Raw genomic sequence first — 26,445 nt, 5'->3', positions numbered from 1 at the left:
CTTTCACGTCGCAACGGAGTTACTTTTAGACGTGATTTTTCGTATAGGGAAAGCCAGAGAGCCGACAAGTATCACTTGCTACTTTTCATCATGGAAAAAAATTATAAGTGTAAAAATGAATCAATATTAAAACCTTATAAAGATGCTAGATTGCTATAGACTGACGGATCGTCGTATTTTTGCAAAACGATAGTTGTAGGATTGGAAATTGATACAGGCTACTTTTTATCCATGTCAATATATTTATAAAAAATTGATGTATGTACATAAGATATTGATGATTTTAGGAGAAACAGAGATTTCCATAGGTTCAACACTAGAAATAATGATATGCTAGTTGTGCTTACTACTAGACCGCAGAAAAATATAAATTATATTGCCTCAAACTCCATACGATTTTACAATAGGTAGCTTGTGAAATTCAGGCTTTGCCAACAAAAAAAATTAAAGATTTTATCTAGCATAGGCTGTTTGGAATAAGCTAGTCGAAGAATATTTGCAGGACAAGACAGCTTGGCATAAATAATAATAATAATAATCATAGTTTATTTACAAAAATAACAACTACTTTATCTACTACATACATACTTAGGTAATAGATTTCTCTGAATTATGTCTAGTCTGCCTAACTAGGTACAGCCTGTTTTAAGGCAGACATTTTTATGCAAAAAAAAACATTAGCATTACTACCTACTAGTTTATTTACTATTCAGTTATACAATATTAATTTATACCATTTATTATTTAAGAATGTATTTTGAGTAAATTTTCCGATTTTTCTCGACCTAAACCCAATAACCATTTTTTACAAATTTATTAAATTGAATCCGGGTCATGGTTTTAAAATGTTCGGGTAACATATTGAAAATAGTGTGGCCCAGAAATCTGAAATTGATTTGCCCGAATTCAGAGTTTGTGATGGACCCCATGACCCATCCTCTAGTTTGACTTCTGGCAGTGTGGGAGTGTTCCTTTTGGGATTTGGTAGAATAATATGCTTTCAGAAACATTATTATTCCAAACTTTATTTGGAATAATAATGTTTCTGAAAGCTTCTATTATTTAATTGCCTTATATCTAAGATGACAAATTTCTCAAATAACTTGATGCTGGGGTACCTAAAAGGGTTTTTTAAAATTATTTTAACTATTGATTTTTGAGCATATTCGAGACAACAACAACAACAACAACAACAACAACAACAACAACAACAACAACAACAAACCATCACACCGTTTCCCCGTAGGGGTAGGCAGAGAGGATAGAACGCCATAACACTCTATCTTGGCATACAGACCTCGCTTCCTCTACATTCATACATCTTCTCATGCACGCACGCCGATTATTCCTACTTTTGACATGTCCATCTTCAAGTATTTGATGGACTTGATCGTGCCATGTCTTTCTCGGTCTTCCTCGTTTTCTGCATCCATCAAAATTTGCATCGTAGATCCTTTTAGCCGTTCTTTCGCTGTCCATTCGCTCTATATGTCCAAACCAACGCAGTACCCCTTTCTTGATTCTGTCAATAATGCATGTCTCAGCCTTACACACTTCACGGATCTCGACATTTGTGCACCTATCATACATCGTTTTACCACACATTCGCCTGAGGGATCGCATTTCGACAGCATTCAACCTACTTTCATCATTATTTTTCCAATTCCACACTTCGCTCCCATACATTAGAGTTGGAACTAGAACTCCGTTGTGAACTGCTAGTTTAGCCTCCTGCGATAAACATTTGTTTGCCAAAGTAGATTTTAGTGCACCGTTCACCCTGTTCTCGGCACTCACCCTCCTTTCAATATCTTTCTCGGCCTTTCTGTCCCTAGTAAACATACTTCCCAGGTACACAAATTCTTCTACCTGATTCAGAATATCTCCGTTCACGCTGATCTCACATTTAGTTATATTTTCATCCCTTTCAACCATCATTTTCGATTTATCAACATTCATAAGCAAATCGCTTTTCTTGCATACATCGTAGACTTTTGTTACCAAGAATTGAAGGTCTTCTTTGCTGCTAGCATATTCAGGAGGTTTTAATATTTATTTATTAGTGCCTCCCCATCCCATTATGCCATAAGTTATAACTGAGTTACATAAAATAAAATATAGTCGTTTGAGTTTAATGAGATTAATTAGATTAATGTTTATTGGTTTTGGTTTGCTGATTTAAATTGTGTTGTTGGTTAAAATTTATTCGTTTGTAAGGTTTAATTTACTAATTGTTTAATTATGTTATATAGTTATAATTTTTTTGACGTTTATTACAGATTCAATAAATCCTATGTTAATAATAATTTACTAGAATAGTAATACTACCTCAAAATTATTTTTATAATAATAATATTTTTCAATTCCTTCAAATGTTACCTGAAAATGCATTTTTAAGATAATATTTTCAAATACCTTTAAATGTTATCTCGAAATGCATTTTTAAGATAATATTTTCAAACTAAGTTTCACGCGCGGCGGAATGATAAATAATATTTACTTAAAAATTATTTTTGAGATTATATTTTTCAATTTCTTTAAATGTTACCTGAGAATTCATTTATAAGAGTATATTTCGTAATATTTCATAATCATCATTCCCTTTCCGCACCTACTGGCGCATAGGGCACTGCATTTGTACACCAATCGCAGCGTATTTTGATTATTTTTGTAACATGAAGGTAAGATGATCAGTCTCACGCTTTAAGTATCAGTCCAGGTACTATGAAATATTTTAAGTGTAAAAACATAATTTTAAATAAATATTTCATATCAACCATGTTGGGAATCGAACCCGAGACCTCTTGCATAGTAGGCAAACGCGCTGACTATTACATCACGAGGCTGACAATAATATTTGTAAGTGTTTTATTTTCGAATATAATTTATTATACATATTGTAATGTGGTTTGCTCCCCAAATTTTTATTGACTTGAAGATATTTATAGATTACCATAATTTTTTTCATCAACATTCCCTTTCTGCAACTGATCAAGGTAAGATGATCAGTTTTACGCTTCGGGTGCCAGTCCAGGGACTATGAAATATTCCGAGACCTCTTGGATGGTAGTCAAACGCGCCGACCATCACGCCAGAAGGCGGACAAACATTTCTACATTGCCAAATTAATAAAATAGTATTCTTAATAACATAAGATGGTGCATTAATATGTCTTTTAAAGCCGCAAGATTCAAGAACATTGTATCATGGTAAACTAATACAACGCACCTGAGATCCTAACTAACCAAGGTTTAGAGCCGATCAACTGAGGCCATTAGGACAGATTCATTAAGGCCACAGGGCTGGTTTAATGAGGCCTGACAGGCCGAATATACTACCATGTAACAGACGGCGACAGCTGACTGATATTATTTTAAATAACAGATTCTTCGCTATTCAATGTCAATCGCACACTAACCGAACTTTTTTGCTTAGGTCTTTATTATTATATATGTAAATTTTGTGTGGTTTTAGTAGCATTATTCTGAATGACAGATTCTTCTTTATTACATTGCTCCGAAAAGCAAAACATAAATTGTGAGGCCTAAAGGGCAGATGTTTCAAGGCGCCAGATCAACCGATCAGCTGAGGTCCGAGGGCCCGATCAACTGAGGTCCGAAGGGCCGATGATACAATCATAGTGAATAATTTTACAATTGTTACGATTTTCAAAGTATTTTGAAGCCGTGTTGCATTTAAGAAAACGATTAAGGTACGTTCAATTAGTACACAATTTAATTTTTTAGATATTCCGAATTAATTGTTACACGAGAAACTAATATCACTTCGTTCTTTTTTAAGTACACTTTTTTTATGTGTGGAACGTATCCCCAGTGAAAAACGAAGTTCCAGCGTATGATGTCATGTTCGAATCTTGGATATCTCGGAGTTTTTAATTATAATTTTGATAATAAAGCGTCATTTGTAAAACCTTTATTGTTGCGGGTGATATTCATCTGATTGAATTATTTCACCTACATACTAGGCAACGCCTTAAAAAATAGTTCAAATATAGGCAGAATGGTGAATGTTACAGTGTGTAAAATGACCACTTAAACTGGATTCAAACTAAAGATATGAACTCTTTTTTTTTATGCTTTATTTTGTTGCCCTTTAATAATAAGGAACATTTTTGTGTTTTTTTAAAATATTTTTTATTTCCCTTTTTAATTACTATAAAAAAAATACCATATTATCTTTTACAGAATATTTTATTTTTTCTTTCTTATGTTACACAAAAATATTATAACTGTCCATTATTTATTATAAGAGCAAAAATTAACTAACATTTTCTTGTATACCCACGAACAAGCCATGCCTTTGTGGGATTTTTTGTTTACTATTTTGCTATTATTATGTATTTCATTGCTATGTTATTATGCTTTATTTTTTTAATACTCTGTTTTATTATTTTGTGATATAGCGACGTGTTAACAATTTCTCACCATGGTTGTTTATCGTTTTTGCGATCACAATGGAACATCTGTGAACACCTAATATTAAATCTTAAAATATTTAAGTTTTGCGACGTATAATCCTGCTGCGCAATCACATATTTTAATTTCACCGGTGCAAATATGGAAAATATTCCAAAACTGCTATTTTTGTTTATTTATTTATTATTTATCCTATTTATTGCATTAAGTCAGCGGTTAGCAAGCTAAATGTCAAGAAAAGCAGTCGCTATAGTAATTATAATTTAATTTTCACTTTTTTGTATTAGATACTCCTTACTATTTTGCAAATGCAATATATTGTATTGTTTTTTAAACGCCGATTTTTCGCCAGTGAACTGTAATTATTTACGTGGAAAACAAAAAACAAACCGACACGGGCGTTGACTTAGAGATTACACACGCGTTGACTTATGACTGCGATAACTTGTTCATTATTGTTAATTGTGTTCGCTCAAATGCTTAGCATGTTCTTAAGCACGTCGATAGTTATTTGTGATTGAGCTACTGGTATATTATAATTCTGTGTTTAGTTTGTATTTTAAATCGATGGCTTATAAATGGCAATCGATAAAGGGAAAGGAGCGACGTGAAGACTTTTGTAAGACGTTGTAAGGATAACAGGCCGGTTATAAAGTATTATCTTTATGGTGAAGGCCGCGATAAACGTTTGAAGTCTATTTACTTTTGTTTTCTTTCATTGTCAGAACCTACAATATCGCAGCAAGGGTATTCATTTTATTATTATTTTTATTTGAAATTTATTTATTAACCCTTACGGATTATAACATTAATTTAACAATAAAAATACATAATTTTTATTTATTTGATAATTATATTTTTTACGCCTTTTGAAAAGTTTGTCTGAGTCTTTTGTTTAGTTTTGTCTGGTAGTTTATTGTATAATTTTAGTCCCGTAATTCAATATCCATCCACAATTCCTCTTTCTTCTCTAACTCATATAGTGTCCATGCGGCTCGACTGAGGAATCATCTCCCATCCACCATCAAAGATGTTACTACATTATCTCTGTTTACTGTTTCAGTAATCATAGAATCATTTGACAGATATAATAAAATCGAAGTTATTACTATAATTTTCCTATATATGTTAACTTATTTTTTGTTGTTATTAATGGATTTTCTGAATTTTATGATGTTAAAAACTAATGAATTACATAAAGTAAAAAGCTTGTAACTTTTAAGTCGTGTTTGTTTTCCTAAAGTGTAAACCTCTTAACTCCGTTTATTGGTTCTAAAAAGGTAATGATAAAATTTACAATAATAAAAACGAAAAATTATCATACGTTAATAAAAATAAAAAAAACGTGTTTTTGAAATATCCTTGTTCATCAAAATAATAATTAAGAAATTAAATTTTAAGTCTCTCCTGAAAAGTAGCTGTTACAGTTAAGGCTGACGATATGAGAAAATATGTACAACGTAAACGTTTTAACTTAGCGACAGTTAAATTTATTTAAAAAATAACTTCAATGAAAGGTTATATTTTTAATTTACAGGAGATATATTTTAAGTTATTTTAAGTGTAAGAAAGTGGTTAAAAATGGATGACAGTGCCGTTGGAAGTGTGGACATACCCAAAGAAAATGGAAAGGGTATTTTTAACGGAAAAAATAAAAGAAATGTGTCTTTGGAATATCGTGGAAGATTCAAAAAGACGCCATCTGCATTGGAAGATCTGTAAGTACATTTTTGTTTATATTTTATTTTTATTTATTTATTAATTTTTTCCATTATTAACAATGATTAATAATAAAAATAATATGACCTCACTCGGGTCCCGTGCCGAGGACACTTAATAATATACTTTTTTAATATTTCTTTTTTAAAAAAATCTCTCGCTACACTATTTATATGCGCAGTTATTTTTATTTTAAAATTGGACTTGTTCATTGTTCTTGGACTTTGCAACAATGGTGATTGGACTCATAAAGGTAATAAACCAAAATCAGTGATCGAACATCCCATTTCCAAGACAAACAAAAACGATTTTTTCCGAGTACCATCGCCTTGTACATGACACGTAAGGTTACTAAATAAAGGGATCCATATATATATATTTTTTAAAAATGTGGGTAAGAATAATCTATCTGAATTATTGGCAGAATAGTAGATATTGCACACATCGTGTAAAGTGGCCACTTAAACCAGTCAATGACAGGTCATATGACCTGTTAATGCCTAGACCTGTGTTTTCCCTTGCTGTTTCAATAAATATCATTATTCAAAATAATAATTTTTATCCTAGCATATTTTTGAAATAAATAAAAAAAAACTATTCGTAATATTTTTTTTGTCATGTTAGAGTTGTTTACATCGGTAAATATATATATCTATTAGCGACTTTTTGCTAACGGACATGCACAACGCCATTAGTGACTAATGGATAGTGTTATGCAAAAATGCGGTAAGCCACACCAACCTCGAGCTGAGGTAATTGAGTTTTAAAATCAGGCGCATTTTTCAAAAATATTAATATTTTTTTAGCTTATCTGTTGAGTTTAATATATAAAAAGTACTAAATAGAACGAAAAAAAATGGTAAAATGTACTTATTTATTTATTATTTTTTTGTATAAAAAATTTACAAAAAAGTGATATAACACCTATTTAAAGAACATCTTAAAACTATAACTTTTGTTAATAAAATAACGCAAAAAATGCTTTAAACAATGCTACTGCTCAAAAAAACAAACATAAATCCATAGTTTTTATCGTAATTATAGTAATATTATCAGTAGTTTATATTTTATTGTCATGGAAAATTAAAAAGAACATAAATTTTAAATGAAAGCTTCATGTTCTAAACCAGCCGTTAAAAATACCTAAGGATTTACTTCAAATATGAATCCTCGAATTACGTTCAATTATAAATAAAACATTTAAGTTTGTAAGTGAAAATTCTTGATGGAAGTTCATTGTAATTTATTATATAAATAAAACACGAGTGATACTTTAATCCACAAATTTGGAATATCCAGTGACCGGTTTCATCGCTTTCGCGGTCTCGGGCACCAGCCTCAAAGATGTCGCGAAAACGATGAAACCGGTCACTGGATATTCCAAATTTGTGGATTAAAGTATCACTCGTGTTTTATTTATATAATAAATTATAAATAAGTTTATTAATCTAGGGAAAAAAATACTTCTACAATAGGGAAATATCACATACTACGAATACTGATAAAAATATATGAAATGGATCCAGAAAAATTAATTGCATTTTCAAAATCAATATGGATAATGTGGAGAAATGTTTTCATACATAACTTTAAAAAAGAAATTATTAAAAATATGTCCCTACAAAAGCGCGACATATTTGGCCTTGATAAATGTGACGTTTAGATTCGTGACGATGCTGTGTTTAAATTTAAACGGTCACAAAGTTCAAAATTTACCCGAATCATGACATATTAGGAGCGTGGCTAATGCAATGACCCGTTTCGCCGGAATTTAAATTTCAAAATATTATTTATGCTACTTATAAGTAGTACAAAATATTTTTTACTGGACAGTATTTCATGGATCATTTTTGATTTAATACTTTGAATACCGGCCGAATACACATAGAATTTACCCTGCGCCCGGCCCATTTTTGTGAAATTTCATGCTTTGTGAAGGGTTTCTTAAATGTGTCATAATTATGAAAATACTAAGTTCAATCAATTCTAATAAGTCATTTTTATATTATTATTATTATTATTGTTATTTAAATTTTCATTCCAGTAAAATGGCTATAAAGTGCAGAACCAATTCTACCATATAAACATATAAACATGAACATAAATATAAATATAAACAAAAATATAACAATAAACATAAATATAACAATAAACAAAAATATAAACATAAAATAAAATTTTATATTGCAGCACTTATGGTGGTCTTAACATATCGCGCCATCGCTTGAACAACGGTGATTGGATCCACTCTGCAGTGGCTCGGAGAATTATAGTTTTGCCAACATTGGCCTTTATGAAGAGCCACATTGCAATGTTCGCACATATGTATATCTACAGCGACTGACTCCTTTTTTGTGCTTTGTATCCCGGAATCGTGTAAACACGTGTTTTTAATAACCATGCGTTGTGTCCCGGTCCCGCGTTTTCACGTAGTTTACCAGCAGCAAAAAAGTACTAATAAAAGTCACTAGTTGTCAATAAAATGCACTTTTTTGAACAGCTGGTAAATCACGTGAAAACACGGGACCGGGACACAACGCGTGGTTATATAATCACGTGTTTACACGGCTCCGGGATACAAAGTGTTAAAATTGTTTTTAAAAAAACGTTTCCCTATTCTGGCCAAGAAAGCGTCTATTGCGGGGTCAAAGCATTTTTGCAATATTCTTATCACGTGAGCCGCGCATTGACCTTAATTCGCAATACAATATAATCTATCAACAATACGTTAAGTATCACAAAGCAGCGTTACATTATTTTTAGTCCATTTGCATGGTTTTTAATGAACATATCGAGGTATTACAGAGAATTTGTAAGTTTAAACTGATAAAACGATGTTTTCAAAGTAAGAATATCTCTTTTGGATCATGATTCTGACTAGAAATGCCACGAATAGTGATTTGGACAATAATTTGTTGTTAAAATAGATACATTTCTGAGTAATACGTGGGTTTTTTTGTCATCATTATTTAGTATTCGGTATTCGGCCGAAAAGTATGCTGTATTCGGTCAAATACCGAATATTAAAAAAAGTAGCCGCATACCGATTAGTATACAAGTATTCGTGGCATCCCTTATTCTGACACGAACGTATTTTTTGGATTTTGTGGCTTGACACATTATTGCATAACGCCACCTAGTTTCTGTCAATGGCCGAAAAAACAGGTATTCCCGAACGATAAAAATAAAAATAATTGTAGGAAAAACATGAAAAATGTGACAAACAAACTAACCCAAAAGGCGTTCTTAAACAAACCTGACTGTGTATGTTGATTCTGCATTTGAGAGTTGATTAGCGGGCTTCCAAATTGCAAAATGTTTAACAGTCATCATTTTGCCCATGTTTGAACATCCATATTTATTAAATTCATCCATTTGTTGACTTTTGTGAAGTAAAAGAGCTGAAACGTTCATTGATTTTTTTACCGGCTTTTTATAAAGATACTTTACTTAACTAATACCTTGATAAAGAAGTTTGTGTAACTTTTTAACCGGTTGGTAGAAAAATATAAATAACTGGACAGCGAAAGAACGGCTAAAAGGATATACGATGCGAAAGTTGATGAGTGCGGAAAACGAGGAAAACCAAGAAAGACATGGCACTATTAAGTCCATCAAATACTTGAAGATGGACATGTCAAGAGTGGGAATAATCAGCGTGCCTGCATGAGAAGATGTATGAATGTAGAGGAAGCGAGGTCTGTATGCAAAGACAGAGTGATATGCCGTTCTCTCCTCTCTGCCTACCCTTAGGGGGAAACGGCGTGATGGTTTGTTGTCGTTATTATAATGAATGACCACAAAGTTTGTGCTTCACTTGGTTGATATGAAATATTTATTTAAAAGGTGATTTTCACACTGGAATATTTCATAGTCCCTGGACTGGCACCTGGAGCGAAAGACTGATTATCTTACCGATAATATGATATATTATAAGCTGCATTTGGTGTACCACTGCAATGCTCTATGCACCATTAGGTGCGGAAAGGGAAATTATGATGATGAAATACGTAAACATTTTTTTTTTTATAGAAAAAAGAAATACGAGTATTTGCTTTTTTATAATTTACCCAAATATTTAAATTTTGGTGGCCATTTTTAACGAGTTGTAATTTATTTATTTTATTTGGTAAACAAACAGTATGTACACAAATATTGCTAATTTCTTTGTGTATTCGTGTAAGAAACTCATGCACACACCAAAAAAATTGTTTACACTTAAACCAATAATTTAAATTACGTACTATATATTATTTCTGTCTGCGATACGATCCCACTTTCTATTTAATGATGCACACACCTGAACACTTACTCCCACACTAATACACATAAACACACATCTACACTTACTCTCATACAAATACACATAAACACATCCTTTTGTTGTAACACAATTTAATAATATGTATGATTTTTATTTAGAAACTTTGCCAGTTTAAAGACAGTTTAAACTGTATTTTAAAAAAAATGTTATTGTATCATTGTCGACTATTTGTTTCTTTAAAGTAAATAAATAAATATCTCGCTTCCTCTACATTCATACATCTTCTCATGCACGCGCGCCGATTATTCCGACTTTTGACATGTCCATCTTCAAGTATTTGTTAGATTTGCTGCTGCCATGTCTTTTTCGGTCTTCCTCTATTTCTGCATCCACCAACATTCGCATTTTAAATATTTTTAGCCGTTCTTTCGCTGTCCATTCGCTCTACATGTCCAAACCAACGCAGAGCCCCCTCTTGATTTTATCGATAGTGCCTATCTCAGCCTTACATAATGTACGGATCTCGACATCCGTGCATCTATCGTACATAGTTTTAGATATTTACAACTACTGAAAAAACCCAGACACAATGGCGAATGTTACACAATGCGTAAAATGATATCTTTCAGCCAACGACTGAAAATATCTAAACTTCCATATTTTATTTTCAAAAAATGTTTTCCCTCTCTGTTGCAACAAATTTAAAATCTAAAAAATTCCCCAGGGAAGAAATCCAACGTGTCCGCAAACATTTGGACATACTCAAAATATTGTTACATTTTATAATAATAAAAAGACAAATATTTTACTATGAATTTTAGGCGTATCATGATACTTTTGTTTTAATTATTGTTTTTTTTTTAATATGTAACATTGACCTGATTTTTTTGTTAATTAACGTCTCGCTTAGCAAACTCATGACGAGACGTTTATTTTATGCCGTAGATTACTTTTAATTGTTTTTTATTATTAGTCATTGTATCTACGTTTAGGCAGATAAGGAATTCAGTAGCCTTATTTTTTATTTTATTTATTGGGGATATCAACAGTAATCCATGCAAAAAAATATAACAAATAAAATATACAGAGAATTAAACCAATGACAGATATCCACAGAAATACATGAAATACTCGTACAATACCTGTTAAGCTGTTAGGGTGAGTGTAAGTGTGTGAGGGGGTGGGTAAGTGGGTGTTATAATGAAATGAGGGTGAATATTTGTGTAAATATTATTGTGCAAGTGTCAAAAATATAAAGAATTAGATATAAAATAAGATTTTATTATGGAAACTACTAAGTATAAAAGAAAAACGCGCATTTTAAGTGTTAATTTGTTACAATCAAACGAATCAATAAGGGGAGAGTTCAAATTATACTCAAGTGGAGAGTTCTAGGCATAGTTCGTAAGAACTGCTGGTACATGAAATAGAGAGCTCGACGTGCGACTTTCAAATTCGTTTCGTGAATTCATTCGTATCGTATAAGAGGGAATTAGATCGAATTACCTATTTATCCATTTGTTGATTTTATATATTTTTTTAAAATTAAATTGAAAACATATCATATATAATTTTATATAATATTCCCAAAGAGTTTTTGTAAAAAACTCATTAAGGGACATGCGGATAACCATATTTATTTATTGATGTTTTTGTATATTTTTTTTCTTCTTTTATTTTTGCACCACAACATGCCAAGAGGCCCAATTACAGTCGTAAATTACATTGCAGAACACTCAGGCTTAAGAAAAATAACAATTATTCTTTTTTGTGTTCTCACCGGGAATCGAAACCAGAACCTTCCGTGTGTAAGTCAAGCATCTTGTGAAGTCATAGTGAAGTAAAATAGCTAAAACATTTATTCTTGTGAAGAGATTCATCTGACTGAATTATTTCACATACAAGGCAACGCCTGAAAATAATTTTCCAATTTATAAACTTCTTCTTGGACCAGTTGATTTTATTAAAATATTTGAGCTTAGTAGACAAAAAACTAGATTTAATATAATATAATATTTGAAAAAATATGGATGTTCAAACATAGGCGAAATGGCGAATGTTATACTGTGTGTAAAGTGGTCACTTAAACCAGCCAATGACCTAGGTCATAGGCCGTGTAAATGCCTAGACTTCCATAATCCCTTCTTTAAGGTATTCTCCATCCCTGTTGTAATTTGTTAAACTTAATGACTCCTGAGGGGGGAAATCCAGTCTTTTGTCTACAAATATTTGGACAAACTTAAATATTGTAGTATAAAAAAAGATAATAAACTGTTGATTGATGTTTTTTTCTAGGTGAGATTCTTCTAATAAACTTACTGAAAGCGAGTCAACAATATTAATAAATCTATATATATAAAAAGCAATGTTCGAATGATTGTCCTCGATGGACTGAATAACTACCGGACTGATTTACGTGCGGTTTTCAGATAAATGTACATCATTGCCTCGAGAAGGTTTATAGCTCATAAAATCTTCAATTTATTGGGTAGAAAAAAAGTTAGGAGAGTAAATGTTTTTTTTATCCATCACCAGGGTTGCATTCGCCGAGAATGCGTATACAAAAAAAAATGTATGGATGTTATTTTATGTGTATAAAGAAAAGTTTGTTTTTGAATGGATTCCAGTCAGATTATTTCATTGAATTCCTTATAATTTCTACCCGTTTATTTTATTTTTACTGGATTTTTGGTTATACTAAAATAATATCAACTTACAATATATACATATTTGAAAATCGCATTCCTGACTAGAGTGCATCCCTGAGCAGGGTTCGACATTTGCAAAAAGAATTCTTTATTTGAAAATAATGGATTATTTTGTGTTTTGGAATTCAAGCATAAACAAGTACTTCGGTACCTACTTAAATTGAATATTTGAATATCTATTAGTTTTAGATTTTAAATTCAATCATACCTACTTACTATTGAAAAGTTACTACATCTTTTTTACGTTTATCAGAACCGTTTTTACTAAAGATTTTTTAGTGAAGTTTTGTAAGTATACTCAATTATGTTTAACCTAAAGAGGAAATGCGGTCCGACTTTTCTTCATACAAACGTATTCACGCATTTTCTCTCTGAATTGTGGCATTCGAGAAATGTTTTTTTTTTAATAACAACAACAACAAACTATCTCGCCGTTTCCCTGTAAAGGTAGGTAGAAAGGATAGAACGCCACACCACTCTATCGATGCATTCAGATCTCGCTTCCTCTACATTCATAGATCTTCTCATGCACGCGTGCTGATTATTCTAACTTTTACCATGCCTATCTTCAAGTATTAAACATTTGCATTGAAAATATTTTTAGTCGTTCTTTCGTTGTCCATTTGCTCTACATGTCCAAACCAGTGCAGAGCTCTTTTTTTACACATTATAGATATTTACCATTGGCGGTCCCTATATTGTTTCGTTTTTAAAATATGGTTTATTATGGGAACTTAAACCATTCAAACGCGTAAAAAAGCACAGTTTTTATCTGATGTCTTTCGGCGCACGGCGCACCCTATACAAATATACTATTTTGGTAAAACGCAAAACACACCCATACCAAAAAAAAATCTGATACTCTGTCTAAACAAATAACAAAATCGGTTCAGTTTAAAGGTGCGGAAAACGGTACAGCGAAACGTCGATTTTGTCTATTAATGTCAACCATGTCGGGAATTAAATCCGAGACGTCTTGCATGGTAAACAAACGCGCTGACCACAACAGTACGACTCAAAATGCCGAACACTCTTCTAGTGGAACGGAAGGCCCGTCGATGGCTGTCAGCAGGCCGGCTTCTTCTGAAGAGTTTTAAGTGGTTTCCTCTTCACATGAGCAAATGCTAGAGAAGTTCACGACTGACCCACTATAGCATATCCCTCCTGATCCCAACACAAAAAGAAGCTTACCAAAAGCAGAAAAATCCACTTTTATGAATTGTAAACCTTGAACATAATAAGAAAAGTAAAAAATAAAAAATGCAAATCCCATATATATTTATATATATAATTCCTCTGTACGTGTGATGTCACCGTACGGCTTAACGTGCGGTTTTCAGAGAAATATAGATCTTTGCGCTGTGCGTATTCGTAGATATTAAAATCTTCAATCTAATATGTTGAAAAGAAGTTAGGAGCATAAATATTTAATTCATCGATCTATCGGGGTTGCATTCGAGGAGAATGCATTTATAATAAAATGGAAAGATGTTGTTGATGGGTTAGTGCCGGTAACAGAGTTAATGGTGCCTTACAGTCTGTCGTAGCAAATAAGTGTCTATCGCAAGAGGCTAAATTAGCAGTTCATAATGGAGTTCTGGTACCAACCCTAATGTATGGAAGCGAAGCATGGAGTTGGAAAAAAGGGACGAAAGTAGACTGAATGCTGTTGAAATGCGATCCCTCAGGCGAATGTGCGGAAAAACAATGTATGATAGGTGCCCTAATGTCGAAATTAGAGCAGAATGCAAGGCTGAGTTAAGCATTATCGACAAAATTAAGAAAGGTCTTTTGCGATGGTTCGGTCATGTGGAGCGAATGAATGATGAAAGAACGGCTAAAAAGATTTATGATGCGAATGTGTCTGGTTGTAGAAGTCGAGGAAGCCCGAGAAAGACATGGCATGATCAAGTACAACAAATTCTTGAAAGTGGTCATGTGAAAAGTCGGAATAATCGACGTGCGTGCATGAGAAGATGTATGAATGTGAAGGAAGCAAAGGAAGTGTGCCAGGACAGAGTGGTGTGGCGTTCTATCCTCTCTGCCTACCCCTCCGGGGAAATGGCGTGATGGTTAGTTAGTTAGAAAGATGTTGTTTTTTGTGTATAAAAAAAGTTTGTTTTTGAATGTTTACAAACCGCATTTGTTTTTTGTGGATCTCAATCAGATTCTTTCCTTAAATTCTTTATGATTTCTACCCATTTATTTATTTTTTTGGATTTTTGGTCATACTAAAATAATATTAAATTTAATAAATTTTACAAAATTGTATTCATACATAAGTACACCCCTTTGTTGGTGAGAAGACCGAAGTTTGACGTTTGCAAAAAGAATGCCGTAATTGAAAAAATATTTATTTTATGTTTTGGAATTCAACCATAAACAAGTACCAACTAAAATTTAATATTTGAATACTAACAACTTTTAGTTTTGGAATTTAATCACCAGCAAGTGCCTAGGTACCTACTTGTCAATAAAAAGTATTTTTCCAAGGCAAGCCAACGTTCGGGCAGGACAACGTCTGTCGGGTCAGCTGGTAATATATAAAAAAAGAGGTGTTTCTTAAAATAAGAATCTGGTTGTGGCTATTGTCTCGGTTTCATGGCTCAAAGGACTTTGGTTCGAATCCCACTCTACACCAACTCGATTCCCATTTTCTTTAGGGAGTTGTCTTTAACTCGTTAAAAATGGCCCTCAAAATTAAACATTTGAGTAAATCATAATAACGCAAATATTTATTTAAAAAAAAAATATCGATTCCACTCAACTCAAATCTGCTCAGTAGTTTACCACAAAAATGATAAAAATTTGCACTGTCAGCTCCAACAGCAAATCGCACCACGAACTAAAAAACTAGGCGTTTTATTGAGTTTTTGGATGACCCTGGCTCCCATAAGAAACAATTTGTCTAAAAAGCAAAACAATTGAGATACGCTAATGGTAAATATCTATAGTGTGTAAAAAATTCATTGTTTTTTTTATTTATTTTATTTTATTCAGAAAACATATAGTCATACATAATAAGTATTAAAAACAACATTTTTTTAACATAAAAATACGAATTAAGTTTTCATAAATTATGCAAAAGGTATAAACATTAAATATGACAAAAAAATTGAATAAGAATTTCAAGTGAGAAAATAATAATTGTTAACATTTGCGTTTTTAATGGTGGTAATAAATTAAAATAAATAAAAATACCGAATGTACACTCCGAGCCATCCACGCACACACATAAACGCACATATAAAACATATACATTACATGCGGCACATATACATAGCACAAACCACTCAAGATTTACATTTTTTATTTTTTTTTTGCACTACAACAGGCCAGGAGGCCTAATAGTGGTGAATTACATCACAGAGCACCCAGGCTTAAGAAAAATCACATTTTATTTTTTGTGTTCTCACCGGGAATCGAACCGTGCTTGAGTCAAGCGTCTTGACCACTACACCACGGAGGCCGCCAAGATGCACATTCAGCAACTACCCCTAATAATCGACCCCATGAAGAAATTTTCAGTACAAATGCAACGTGCAGTTAAAAATGTCTCTATTAATACTAAGTCCATTATAATTTTTAGTGCCATAATTCAGGATAAAAAACGGAAATACGTTTGTATGAAGAAAAGGCAGACCACGTTTCGTCTTAAGAAGTACAATATCTCTACACGAATCTAACCTTCCGTTTACAAACAAAAAAAAACAATCTCCATAAATAATATTATTTTTAAATCACTATCTTTTCAATATACAATAATGCATCTTGCACAATAAGAGACAATGGCATATTTCTTTACTCTTTTCAAGTGTCCATGTATAGACATAATATTTTAGTTGTAATACAGATACGTTGCAACAAACAAAAGTTCATTGTGAAACTTGGACAGAATGTCCAGTGCATTTGACCCACATAGATAGATAGATAGATAGATGCGCTGCCTTTTAGATTTGAGTCACCATATTAATTAATTTACCAAACAGCTACCAACATTTAAGTAACTTAATAAAATACTTCAATTCATTAAAATTATTTATTGACAATTCTTGATGAAATTCCATTGTAATTATATAATAACTTATAGTTACATATAAGTAATTAACAATATTTTGAGTTTGTCCAAATTTTTGAAGACATGAACTGGATTCAACTCCCTGGGGAGCTGTTTATATTGACATATTACAACAGTGATGAAGAATATTTAAGAGAAGGTAATTTAGAAATCTAGGCATCTACAAAGCTTATGACCTGTCAATGGCTGGTTTAAGTGGCCACTTACACACTGTGTAACATTTACCATTCTGCCCATATTTGAACAACTATATTCCTTCAACTCTTTCATCTGTTGATGTACCACTTAAACCAGCTATTGACAGGTCATAAGCCCTGTAGATGCCTAGACTTCTATATTACCTTATCTTTAATGTTCTTTATCTCAGTTGTAATATGTCAATATAAACAGCTCCCCAGGGAGTTGAATCCAGTCCATGTTTACAAAAATTTGACAAACTCAAAATATTGTTGATAAATTACCTGGTCTATGAAGAAGTATAGAAATTGAAAAAATAATATTTTCAGGCGTTGCCTAGTATGTAGGTGAAATAATTCAATTAGATGAATCTCACCCGCATAAATAAAGGTTTCAGCTCTTTAACTTTACAAACATCAACAGATGAAAGAATTGAAGGAATATAGATGTTCAAATATGGTCAGAATAGTGAATGTTATACAGTGTGTAAAGTGGCCACTTAAACCAGCCATTGACAGGTCATAAGCCCTGTAGATGCCTAGACTTCTATATTACCTTATCTTAAATGTTCTTCATCTCTGTTGTAATATGTCAATATAAGTTATTAATCAAAAAAATACTTGGTATACTTCCACATATTTATTTTGATGTCTGAAGATGCCCATTAGAGGGTGAAAGCGCTAATTGGTCAAAATAAATGAGTGGAAGAGTACCAAGTATTTTTAAAATTAATAATTATATATGTAAATATAAGTTATTACATCATTAATAAAATACATTTTTTATTAGTTATATTTCTACGATAAATCTGTTAAAAATACAAGTCAATGCAACAGCTAATTTATTTATATTTTTCTTATTTATGCTTAGTTTGATTTTTATTTATTTGGCAATAAAAAAATCTCATTGACACAGAACGTTATATAATATACAATTCATACATTTGAAAATATGTTTTTCTTTTATCTCAAATAGTGTAATATAATGTTTGGCGGCCTCCGTGGTGTAGTGGTCAAGACGCTTGACTCACACACGAAAGGTTTCGGGTTCGATTCCCGGTGAGAACACAAAAAATAAAATGTGATTTTTCTCAAGCCTGGGTGTTCTGTGATGTAATTCACCACTGTAATTAGGCCTCCTGGCGTGTTGTGGTGCAACAAAAAAATCATTCCATTTTCCAAACACGTTGGTGCATATGGCACTGCATTGGTAAACCAAATTCATATTATTTTATTTCGATCGTAAGTTTTGGAAATAATCAAAATATCAGGTTTCGTGTGTGCACGTTCATTGATATTTTTGTTACAAGACGACCCTTTATGCTGTCGTTGTTCTCATTTGACCCTTTCTCATCCGAATTATTATTATTTTTAATCAAAAACATAATATTATGTGTACTGACGTAATTTGAAAAAAATCTGAACATTAAAAAAGATAAAATTTTTGCGTTGTTTTCAGTTTCAGTGCTGCAGAGCAGCGTTTATTTTATAATTAAAAAAAAAACATTAAATTATTTGTTACCCACTAAGTCTAAAGACTTTTCGGTGGGACACATTTTTAAATTTTTTTTTAACACTGGTTTATATTACATTTATTTTATTTATATTTTATAGATTTATTTATAAACAGGCACTATAACGTATCTAGAAGATATTTCTTCAGTTCTTTTTTTTTCATTTGAAGATTTTCATGTTAATGAAACAAAAAAAACAACTGTTGTTTCTAGGGGTAAAAATAACCATAAAACCATTTTTTTACCATTTAATCTAACAGAGTCGCTCATTCGGACAAAAACCGTTCTATGAGTATCAAACACGAAATTTGCTACAGTTTACAGTAATACAACGGGCCGTGGGTACTTAGGTCGAGAATCGCAAGCGCAACCGAAACCATCCGTTACACGTTTTGCTGCTGAACTAAAAACCAAACCAAAAATTTGGAACGATTTTGATCGATGCAATAGAGACAATAAATAAATAAATAGTTAAAATTTTAATTTCTTTGAAATCCCGAATTTATGTTTATAAAAGGAAAACTTTCCGGCATTGTTGTTTTTATGCATACTGTTTTTGTATATAAATAATGTAATGGACAAAGGATTGAGAAAGTTGACAGTTTTAAATACTTGGGAGTACACATCACTGAGGATGAAGGCATGCACAAAGAGCTCGCAACCCACCTAGGAATTGCTGGAGCAACTTTTAACATGATGGAACTCAAGTCTATTCTCGATCAAAACGAAATGCCGATTATTCAACTCTTGTATAATGCCAGTTCTCCTATATGGGTTTGAATCTTGGCACCTTATCAAAGCTCAAAACACCAAACTTCTGAGTTATAAGAGTAAGTGCTTGAGAAGAATATTAGGTATAAGGTGGTTCGATTTTATAACTAACATTGAAGTCCGAGAACGGACGCAGCGGCCGCCTATAACGAGCGTCTTGAGGATGCGGCGGTGGACCTGGCTTGGACATGTGCTGCGCATGCCTCGGGAGAAACCCAAGTTGCCTCTTCTTTAATCCTGCGGGATCACGCCGACCTGGAAGGCCGTCAATGACGATGTTTAGACTTTATTCGGCGGAATTGAGGGCCCCGGATTGACATGGGAAGAAGCGAGAGTGCTGGCTGGCGATAGGGTCTCCTGGAGGCAACTGGTGATGTCCACATGCTCCACTTAGGAGCGGATGTGGAAAAGAATAAGATACTTTTTTTGCACGGTGCTGTGCGGAACGTGTCCTCCGTGCAAAAGGAGGTTCCGGTGTATTCTGAAGTCGGGGATGACTACGTTAATTAACTGTTGTATTAAGTAACAGAATCACTTTGTCAGTTAGTAAAAAGTTATTATTAAAAAATAAATGTCATTACCACAAAACGCGTGTCATTGACATAAATTCTGGCTTTAATACACTGTGACACGCAACCCATTGAGACCTAGAAATATTATATTCAGCTGTATTTTAATATCTCGACTTTTTTATTTTAAAAATAAATTAAAATTCCCTGATGTATGTTGGATAAAAGAAAATATACAGAGTCATTTTCAACAACAACAACAACAACAAACCATCACGCCGTTTCCCCGTAGGGGTAGGCAGAGAGGATAGAACGCCATAGCACTCTATCTTGGCATACAGACCTCGCTTCCTCTACATTCATACATCTTCTCATGCACGCACGCCGATTATTCCTACTTTTGACATGTCCATCTTCAAGTATTTGATGGACTTGATCGTGCCATGTCTTTCTCGGTCTTCCTCGTTTTTTGCATCCATCAACATTTGCATCGTAGATCCTTTTAGCCGTTCTTTCGCTGTCCATTCGCTCTACATGTCCAAACCAACGCAGCACCCCTTTCTTGATTCTGTCAATAATGCATGTCTCAGCCTTACACACTTCACGGATCTCGACATTTGTGCACCTATCATACATCGTTTTACCACACATTCGTCTGAGGGATCGCATTTCGACAGCATTCAACCTACTTTCATCATTATTTTTCCAATTCCATACTTCGCTCCCATACATTAGAGTTGGAACTAGAAGTCATTTTCATATTATTAATATTTAAAGCATTAACTTTGTGGTGAAAAAATTTAATAAATGTTAATAAATATTTGTATATAGCCACTTACTGACTTTTCTATGTCTACCGGTTTCGAGACGTACCCGTCTCTTCGTCAGGACCCACTATACACCTTCACCATAGTTGTTGCACAAAAATATAATTTTCAATCGTCCATAAAATAAAATTTTAAAAAATGAATCAAAAATTGAATATTTTTTGAAAGTTGTTTTTGAAATATATTCAATTAATTAACATATTTCAACAGAGACTAGGAACATTTATGATAAGGTAATATAGAAGTCTAGGCATCTACAGGGCTTATGACCTGTCAATGGCTGGTTTAAGTGGCCACTTTACACACTGTGTAACATTCACCATTTTGCCCATATTTGAACATCTATATTCCTTCCATTCTTTCGTCTTTTTTGGACAAATAAAACTATTGTAGATAAATCAAATTTGGACAAACTCAAATATTGTTGATAAATCCAGCTGGTCCATGAAGAAAACCTTGTTTAAAAATCTCGGTACTGACAAGCCTTTACGTTGTGCTAGCCTTGTTTAATAACTTCGGTGTTTTATTTACATAAAAAATAGCTTTATGCGATAATTTCTGCAATTTTAACTTCAAAATGGCAAAAAATGGACTCACGCATTTTATCCACTAAGCTACAAATATTATATTTGTAAAATATTTGTCTTTAAATATTTGTATTTAAAAACATGTCAACTTTTGCAACACGACGTTATAACACCATCTAAAAATATTAAAGATAAATCCACCTGGTCCATGAAGAAGTATAGAAATTGAAAAAATAACATTTTCAGGCGTTACCTAGTGTGTAGGTGAAATAATTCAATTAGATGAATCTCACCCGCATAAATAAAGGTTTCAGCTCTTTAACTTCACAAACATCAACAGATGAAAGAACTGAAGGAATATAGATGTTCAAATATGGGCAGAATGGTGCATGTGTGTAAAGTGGCCACTTAAACCGGCCATTGACAGGTCATAAGCCCTGTAGATGCCTAGACTTCCATATTACCTTCTCTAAAATGTTCTTCATCTCTGTTGTAATATGTTAATTCTAAGAGTTAATTTAATTTGTATTTATTGAATAATAGACATGGCACAAATGGGTTAAAATGAGTTACGTACCTCCGTGAGAACTAAGTATGCATTGTTTCGTATTTCGAAGCTAGTTTTTTTTTAAAGCAACCTTTTTGTTTAGTACTGACCATTCTAAGTAGACACAACCTTATCTTTGTCTTGAAGATATTGTGAAACTTAATATTCTGTGACCTAATTATTATTTGTTATAAATAAAACATACATAACAGCGATTGAGATCCAAAATTGAATTTTTTTTAATCCCATGAGAAAAAAATGCAGGAACTTACGAAACAACAAGCGAAAACGCCTTTTCTGTCATGCTCCGTGCGCCTGTAACAGAGATTTAAAAAAATCCTTTTACAATCGCAGAAAAAAAAAGTTAAATTTTTTTACATAAATTACAACAGGGATGTAGACCATTTAAGAGAACGGAATGTAGAATTCGAAGCATTTACAGGGCTTATGACCTGTCATTGGCTGGTTTAAATGGCCACTTTACATACTTATTTTGCCTATATTTTAACATCTATATTTGTTCAATTCTTCCATCTGTTCATATTTTTTTTTAATGTACAAATTTATATTTATTTAAGATAATTTATGTAGCGCAATTTTTGTGAAAATCCCCTCAAAGACGTACAATAAACATCCCAACACGGTTTAAAGCTACAGAGCGCATAGGCGGTTGGGATTCTAGCTATCCATTTCCGATAAGATTAAATTTTAATAATGATGAATGGGAGCTAGACTACAACACGTCTTGCAGCTACAAAGCGGAAAGAAGTTTAGAAATCTAGCCCCCATTTACATTGTACAAGAAAAACGACTAAGAAGTGTTTTTAATTTGTAAATAATCGTTGACAAATATAATCTAGATTTATTTATTTATTTATTATTTCACGTTTCACATAAAACTTTTTTTAAAATATGAATACCTCACTGGGCACAACCCGTGTTGAGGCATTCATTTACATGATTTAATATATGATATTTAATATTTAATATACATTTTATATATTTTATAAATGTTAAACAGCTAAAACCTTTATTGCTGTGAATAGATTCATCTGATCGAATTGTTTCACATACTAGGCTACGCCTGAAAATAATTTTCTTATTTTTAAACATCTTGCTATCCATCCCTGTTTTAATTTGTTAATCTTAATGACTCCGTGACGCAATGGGATCACACTCATAACGGTGTGATCACAGCAGATAACGAGAGGATGAAAGGCGAGTTTTTGGCGCCTCAAAACCAAAACCAACCAGCTAAGGGAAGGTAACCCTGACAGAAAATCTACCAGAGAAGGCGACGGGAAACCACTCTGGTCATCTTTTCCCAGGAATCGCTACGGCGAGAACATTAATAAGCAGTCGTCCTGGTTGCGAAATATAAAATTAGCGCAAGACAGATACATATGCTTTCGCTGTAGTGATCGCCAACGTCGGGGGGACCTGGCAAGGCACTAGAAGAAGAATGACTCCCTGAAGGGGGTGAGATTCAGTCTTTACGGTTATTTAATCAAAATTTAGGAATTTTTGGAACACTCGAGTCCAATATACACGAAAACACCCAAAAAGTCGAAACGAGTACACATTGATATAAGTGACCGTGAAAATCTAAGCATCTGTATCTTTATCAACTCCTTGGTGCGAAGTAGACTCGAGAGTGGCTCGATGATTTGGGGGCCACATGAACTGGAGTACTCTCTTATGATAGAGAAAATCCAAAATAAGTTTCTTCGATATCTCTACATGAGAAAGTGCGGGTATTATCCTCGGCTCTACCCGACCGAGTTTCTCCAGGGTATGCTCGGCTACAACAGTTTAGAGACTAGAAGGAATGTGTATTTGACTACACATTTTTATCGATTGTTGTGCGGTATGATCGATAATTCTGAAATTATGATGAGCATTGGTTTGCATGTTCCTAATAATTACCTAAGACAGCGTCAGCATAGATTGTTTCATATTCCGATATGCAGGACCACCCTGCCCGTTGGAAGGGCTACCGCTATGCTGAACATCATCGATCTGGATGTTGATCTGTTCCATGTATCCGAAGGGGTTTTCCGGAGCAGGATTCTTCTACTACTTTGAAATGAGTCTCTTTCGTGTATTTTTTTTTCTTTTTTATAATATGTACGCATTGAATATATTTTTGTAATGTATTTGTTATATTTAAAGTAAATAAATTGAATTGAATTGAATTGAATTTATCTATCCAGACAATGGAAAAACAATTAAACGTAATTATGCAGAAATCCTAAAAAACATATACTTTAAAAAATCATTTACTAGAAACTTTTTGATGCTTGTGTTCTCCCTGTACTGACATATGGCTGTGAAACTTTTGTGTTCACGAAAAATTTTTTACACAAATTATCAGTGACACAGAGAGCCATGGAAAGGAGAATGCTGGGTATTTCGTTGAGAGACAGAAAAACCAATACATGGATTAGAGCGAGAACAAAGATCACCGATGTGGTCCATAGGGCTGCCAACCAGAAATGGAGCTGGGCTGGTCATATAGCCAGAATCACAGACTCTAGATGGACCAAAAAAGTCCTGGAATGGCGACCCAGAACGGGTAGAAGAAGTGTCGGCAGGCCTCGGACAAGGTGGTCTGATGACATAAGACGAGTTGTAGGAAGTGGTTGGATGCGGTTGGCTCAGGATAGGGAAATATGGAGATTAAAGGGGGAGGCTTATGTTCAACACTGGACAAGAGACGGCTGATGATGATGATGATGATGATGCAGAAAGCAGTCAGTTCTCAATTTCGAAAAAATATATATTAGTGTTATCAAGTGCAGTAAGGTTAATTCTATGTTCTGCTTAAAACAGCGAGGCCGCTTTCACACAAAAAGCTGTGATAATCACCTGTGAAACTAGTGCTGTTCACAAAAACGACATTTCTCAATTCGCTGAAAATCCCACAGCCATAGAATTAAGAATAGTCCAGAAGGAGCGTAAAATCATATTTGAATACATCGGACTGAATCCGAAATCCACCCCCTCTGCTCCAACCCAAGTCGCCGCGTAATGTTGCATAATGGCTGGCTGTTTTCAGAAAAATGCATATCTTAGGATGTGGGTCAGCCAGACTTTAAAAAGTATTAATACTGGTTAAATATACAGTTAAAATCTTTTTTTGCACTGTAAAAAAACACAAATAAATGGATTATGTATCATGAGTCAAAGTAAATAACATTCCTATTGTTGTGTAGATTTGATTTTTCACAAATGAACGTATATATGCAGAAAAGATCCAACTGTCAAATTACAGTTTTAAGATATTTGTGCATGTATGTGTTTGTGTATGTATATATATATACGTGCATGTATGTACATGTGTGTGTGTGTATGTTTTTATATGTAAATTTGTTAAATATTTTTCTATGTAAAAATTTACCTATGTTGGTACGTTTCCTTATTTTTACTTATTATTGTATCTTTTAGTTTTTCTTGCGTTATCTTTAATTTTAACTAAATTTACTTACTTATGTTTCACTGCTGCACTTGAATGTAATTTCTAATATATGTAAAAGCCCGTAGGGCGTGTAAATTAATAAACAAATAAATAAATATTTGAGGAAATATAAGATCACACTAATATAAAATTACAGATAGCTACTTGATTTGAACAATTATTGTTAATGATGGAAATAGTATTTTTCTAGCCAATAGTGTTTCGTTTGTTCAAAATTAACATTTAATTTACGAGTTTTATGCCTATTTATGGAGGTGGATCATTTTTGATTAAACAGATTTTAAAATTTTTAAATGCAAAAAAATTTTAAAGTATATTTTGTAAAATTTGGCTACTGCGTTTAGTATAATTAAATATTTATTTATTTTTTTATTGATACATCAACGGTTCAAAGAACCTTTTACAAAAAAATATTAATTTACAGAAATAATCACAGCAGTGCACAATAATCATGTAGCACATAAAATGAAATAATAGAATTTTTAAAACTAAACAATTTAGTAAACATATAATACAAAAAGTTAAAAAGAAACATAACATTTCTAAGTAAAGATAGCAATAACCATGAGAAAATCTTATGTACTAAATATAAATATAACGCAGTAAAGTTAAGAATAACTAGATAAGAATAATAAAAAATTAATACAACATTAGTACTTAAAAATATAAAAGTTTTTGAGCAATAAAACAAAAATAAAAAAAGTTAAATTACTTAATAATACCTCTTTTTAGTGAAATCATCATCATCAGTTGGTTGGAAGAAGTTGCCATTTGGCAATAAATCCACCAATGTACAATTTAAAATTATGTCTAACATGTCAAATAAAGAAATAAAAAAATCACGTATTCCAGGAAACGAATTTAAATTTAATAATATACTTTTAAATAAAT

The 26,445-nt window shown here is 32.7% G+C and overlaps 1 protein-coding gene across 1 annotated transcript in view; it reads left to right on the top strand.

The window, feature by feature from the left end:
• Positions 1–26,445, top strand: part of LOC148273446 (multidrug resistance protein homolog 49-like) — a gene marked incomplete at its 3' end in the record, with an annotated part of 121,427 nt that overhangs the window by 1,862 nt on the left and 93,120 nt on the right. Inside the window, exon 2 of the mRNA XM_088238694.1 lies at positions 5,974–6,154. Coding sequence (XP_088094820.1) covers positions 6,018–6,154 — 137 coding nt within the window. The remainder of the gene's footprint in view (positions 1–5,973; positions 6,155–26,445) is intronic.

The sequence above is a fragment of the Micrasema longulum genome, unplaced genomic scaffold (genome assembly GCF_059751315.1).
Source record: "Micrasema longulum isolate JH-2025_06_02 unplaced genomic scaffold, ASM5975131v1 h1tg001949l, whole genome shotgun sequence".
In the NCBI taxonomy this organism is placed as follows: Eukaryota; Metazoa; Arthropoda; class Insecta; order Trichoptera; family Brachycentridae; genus Micrasema; species Micrasema longulum.
Note: the sequence above shows the minus strand (reverse complement) of the source record. Positions and strands in the feature narration are given on the sequence as shown.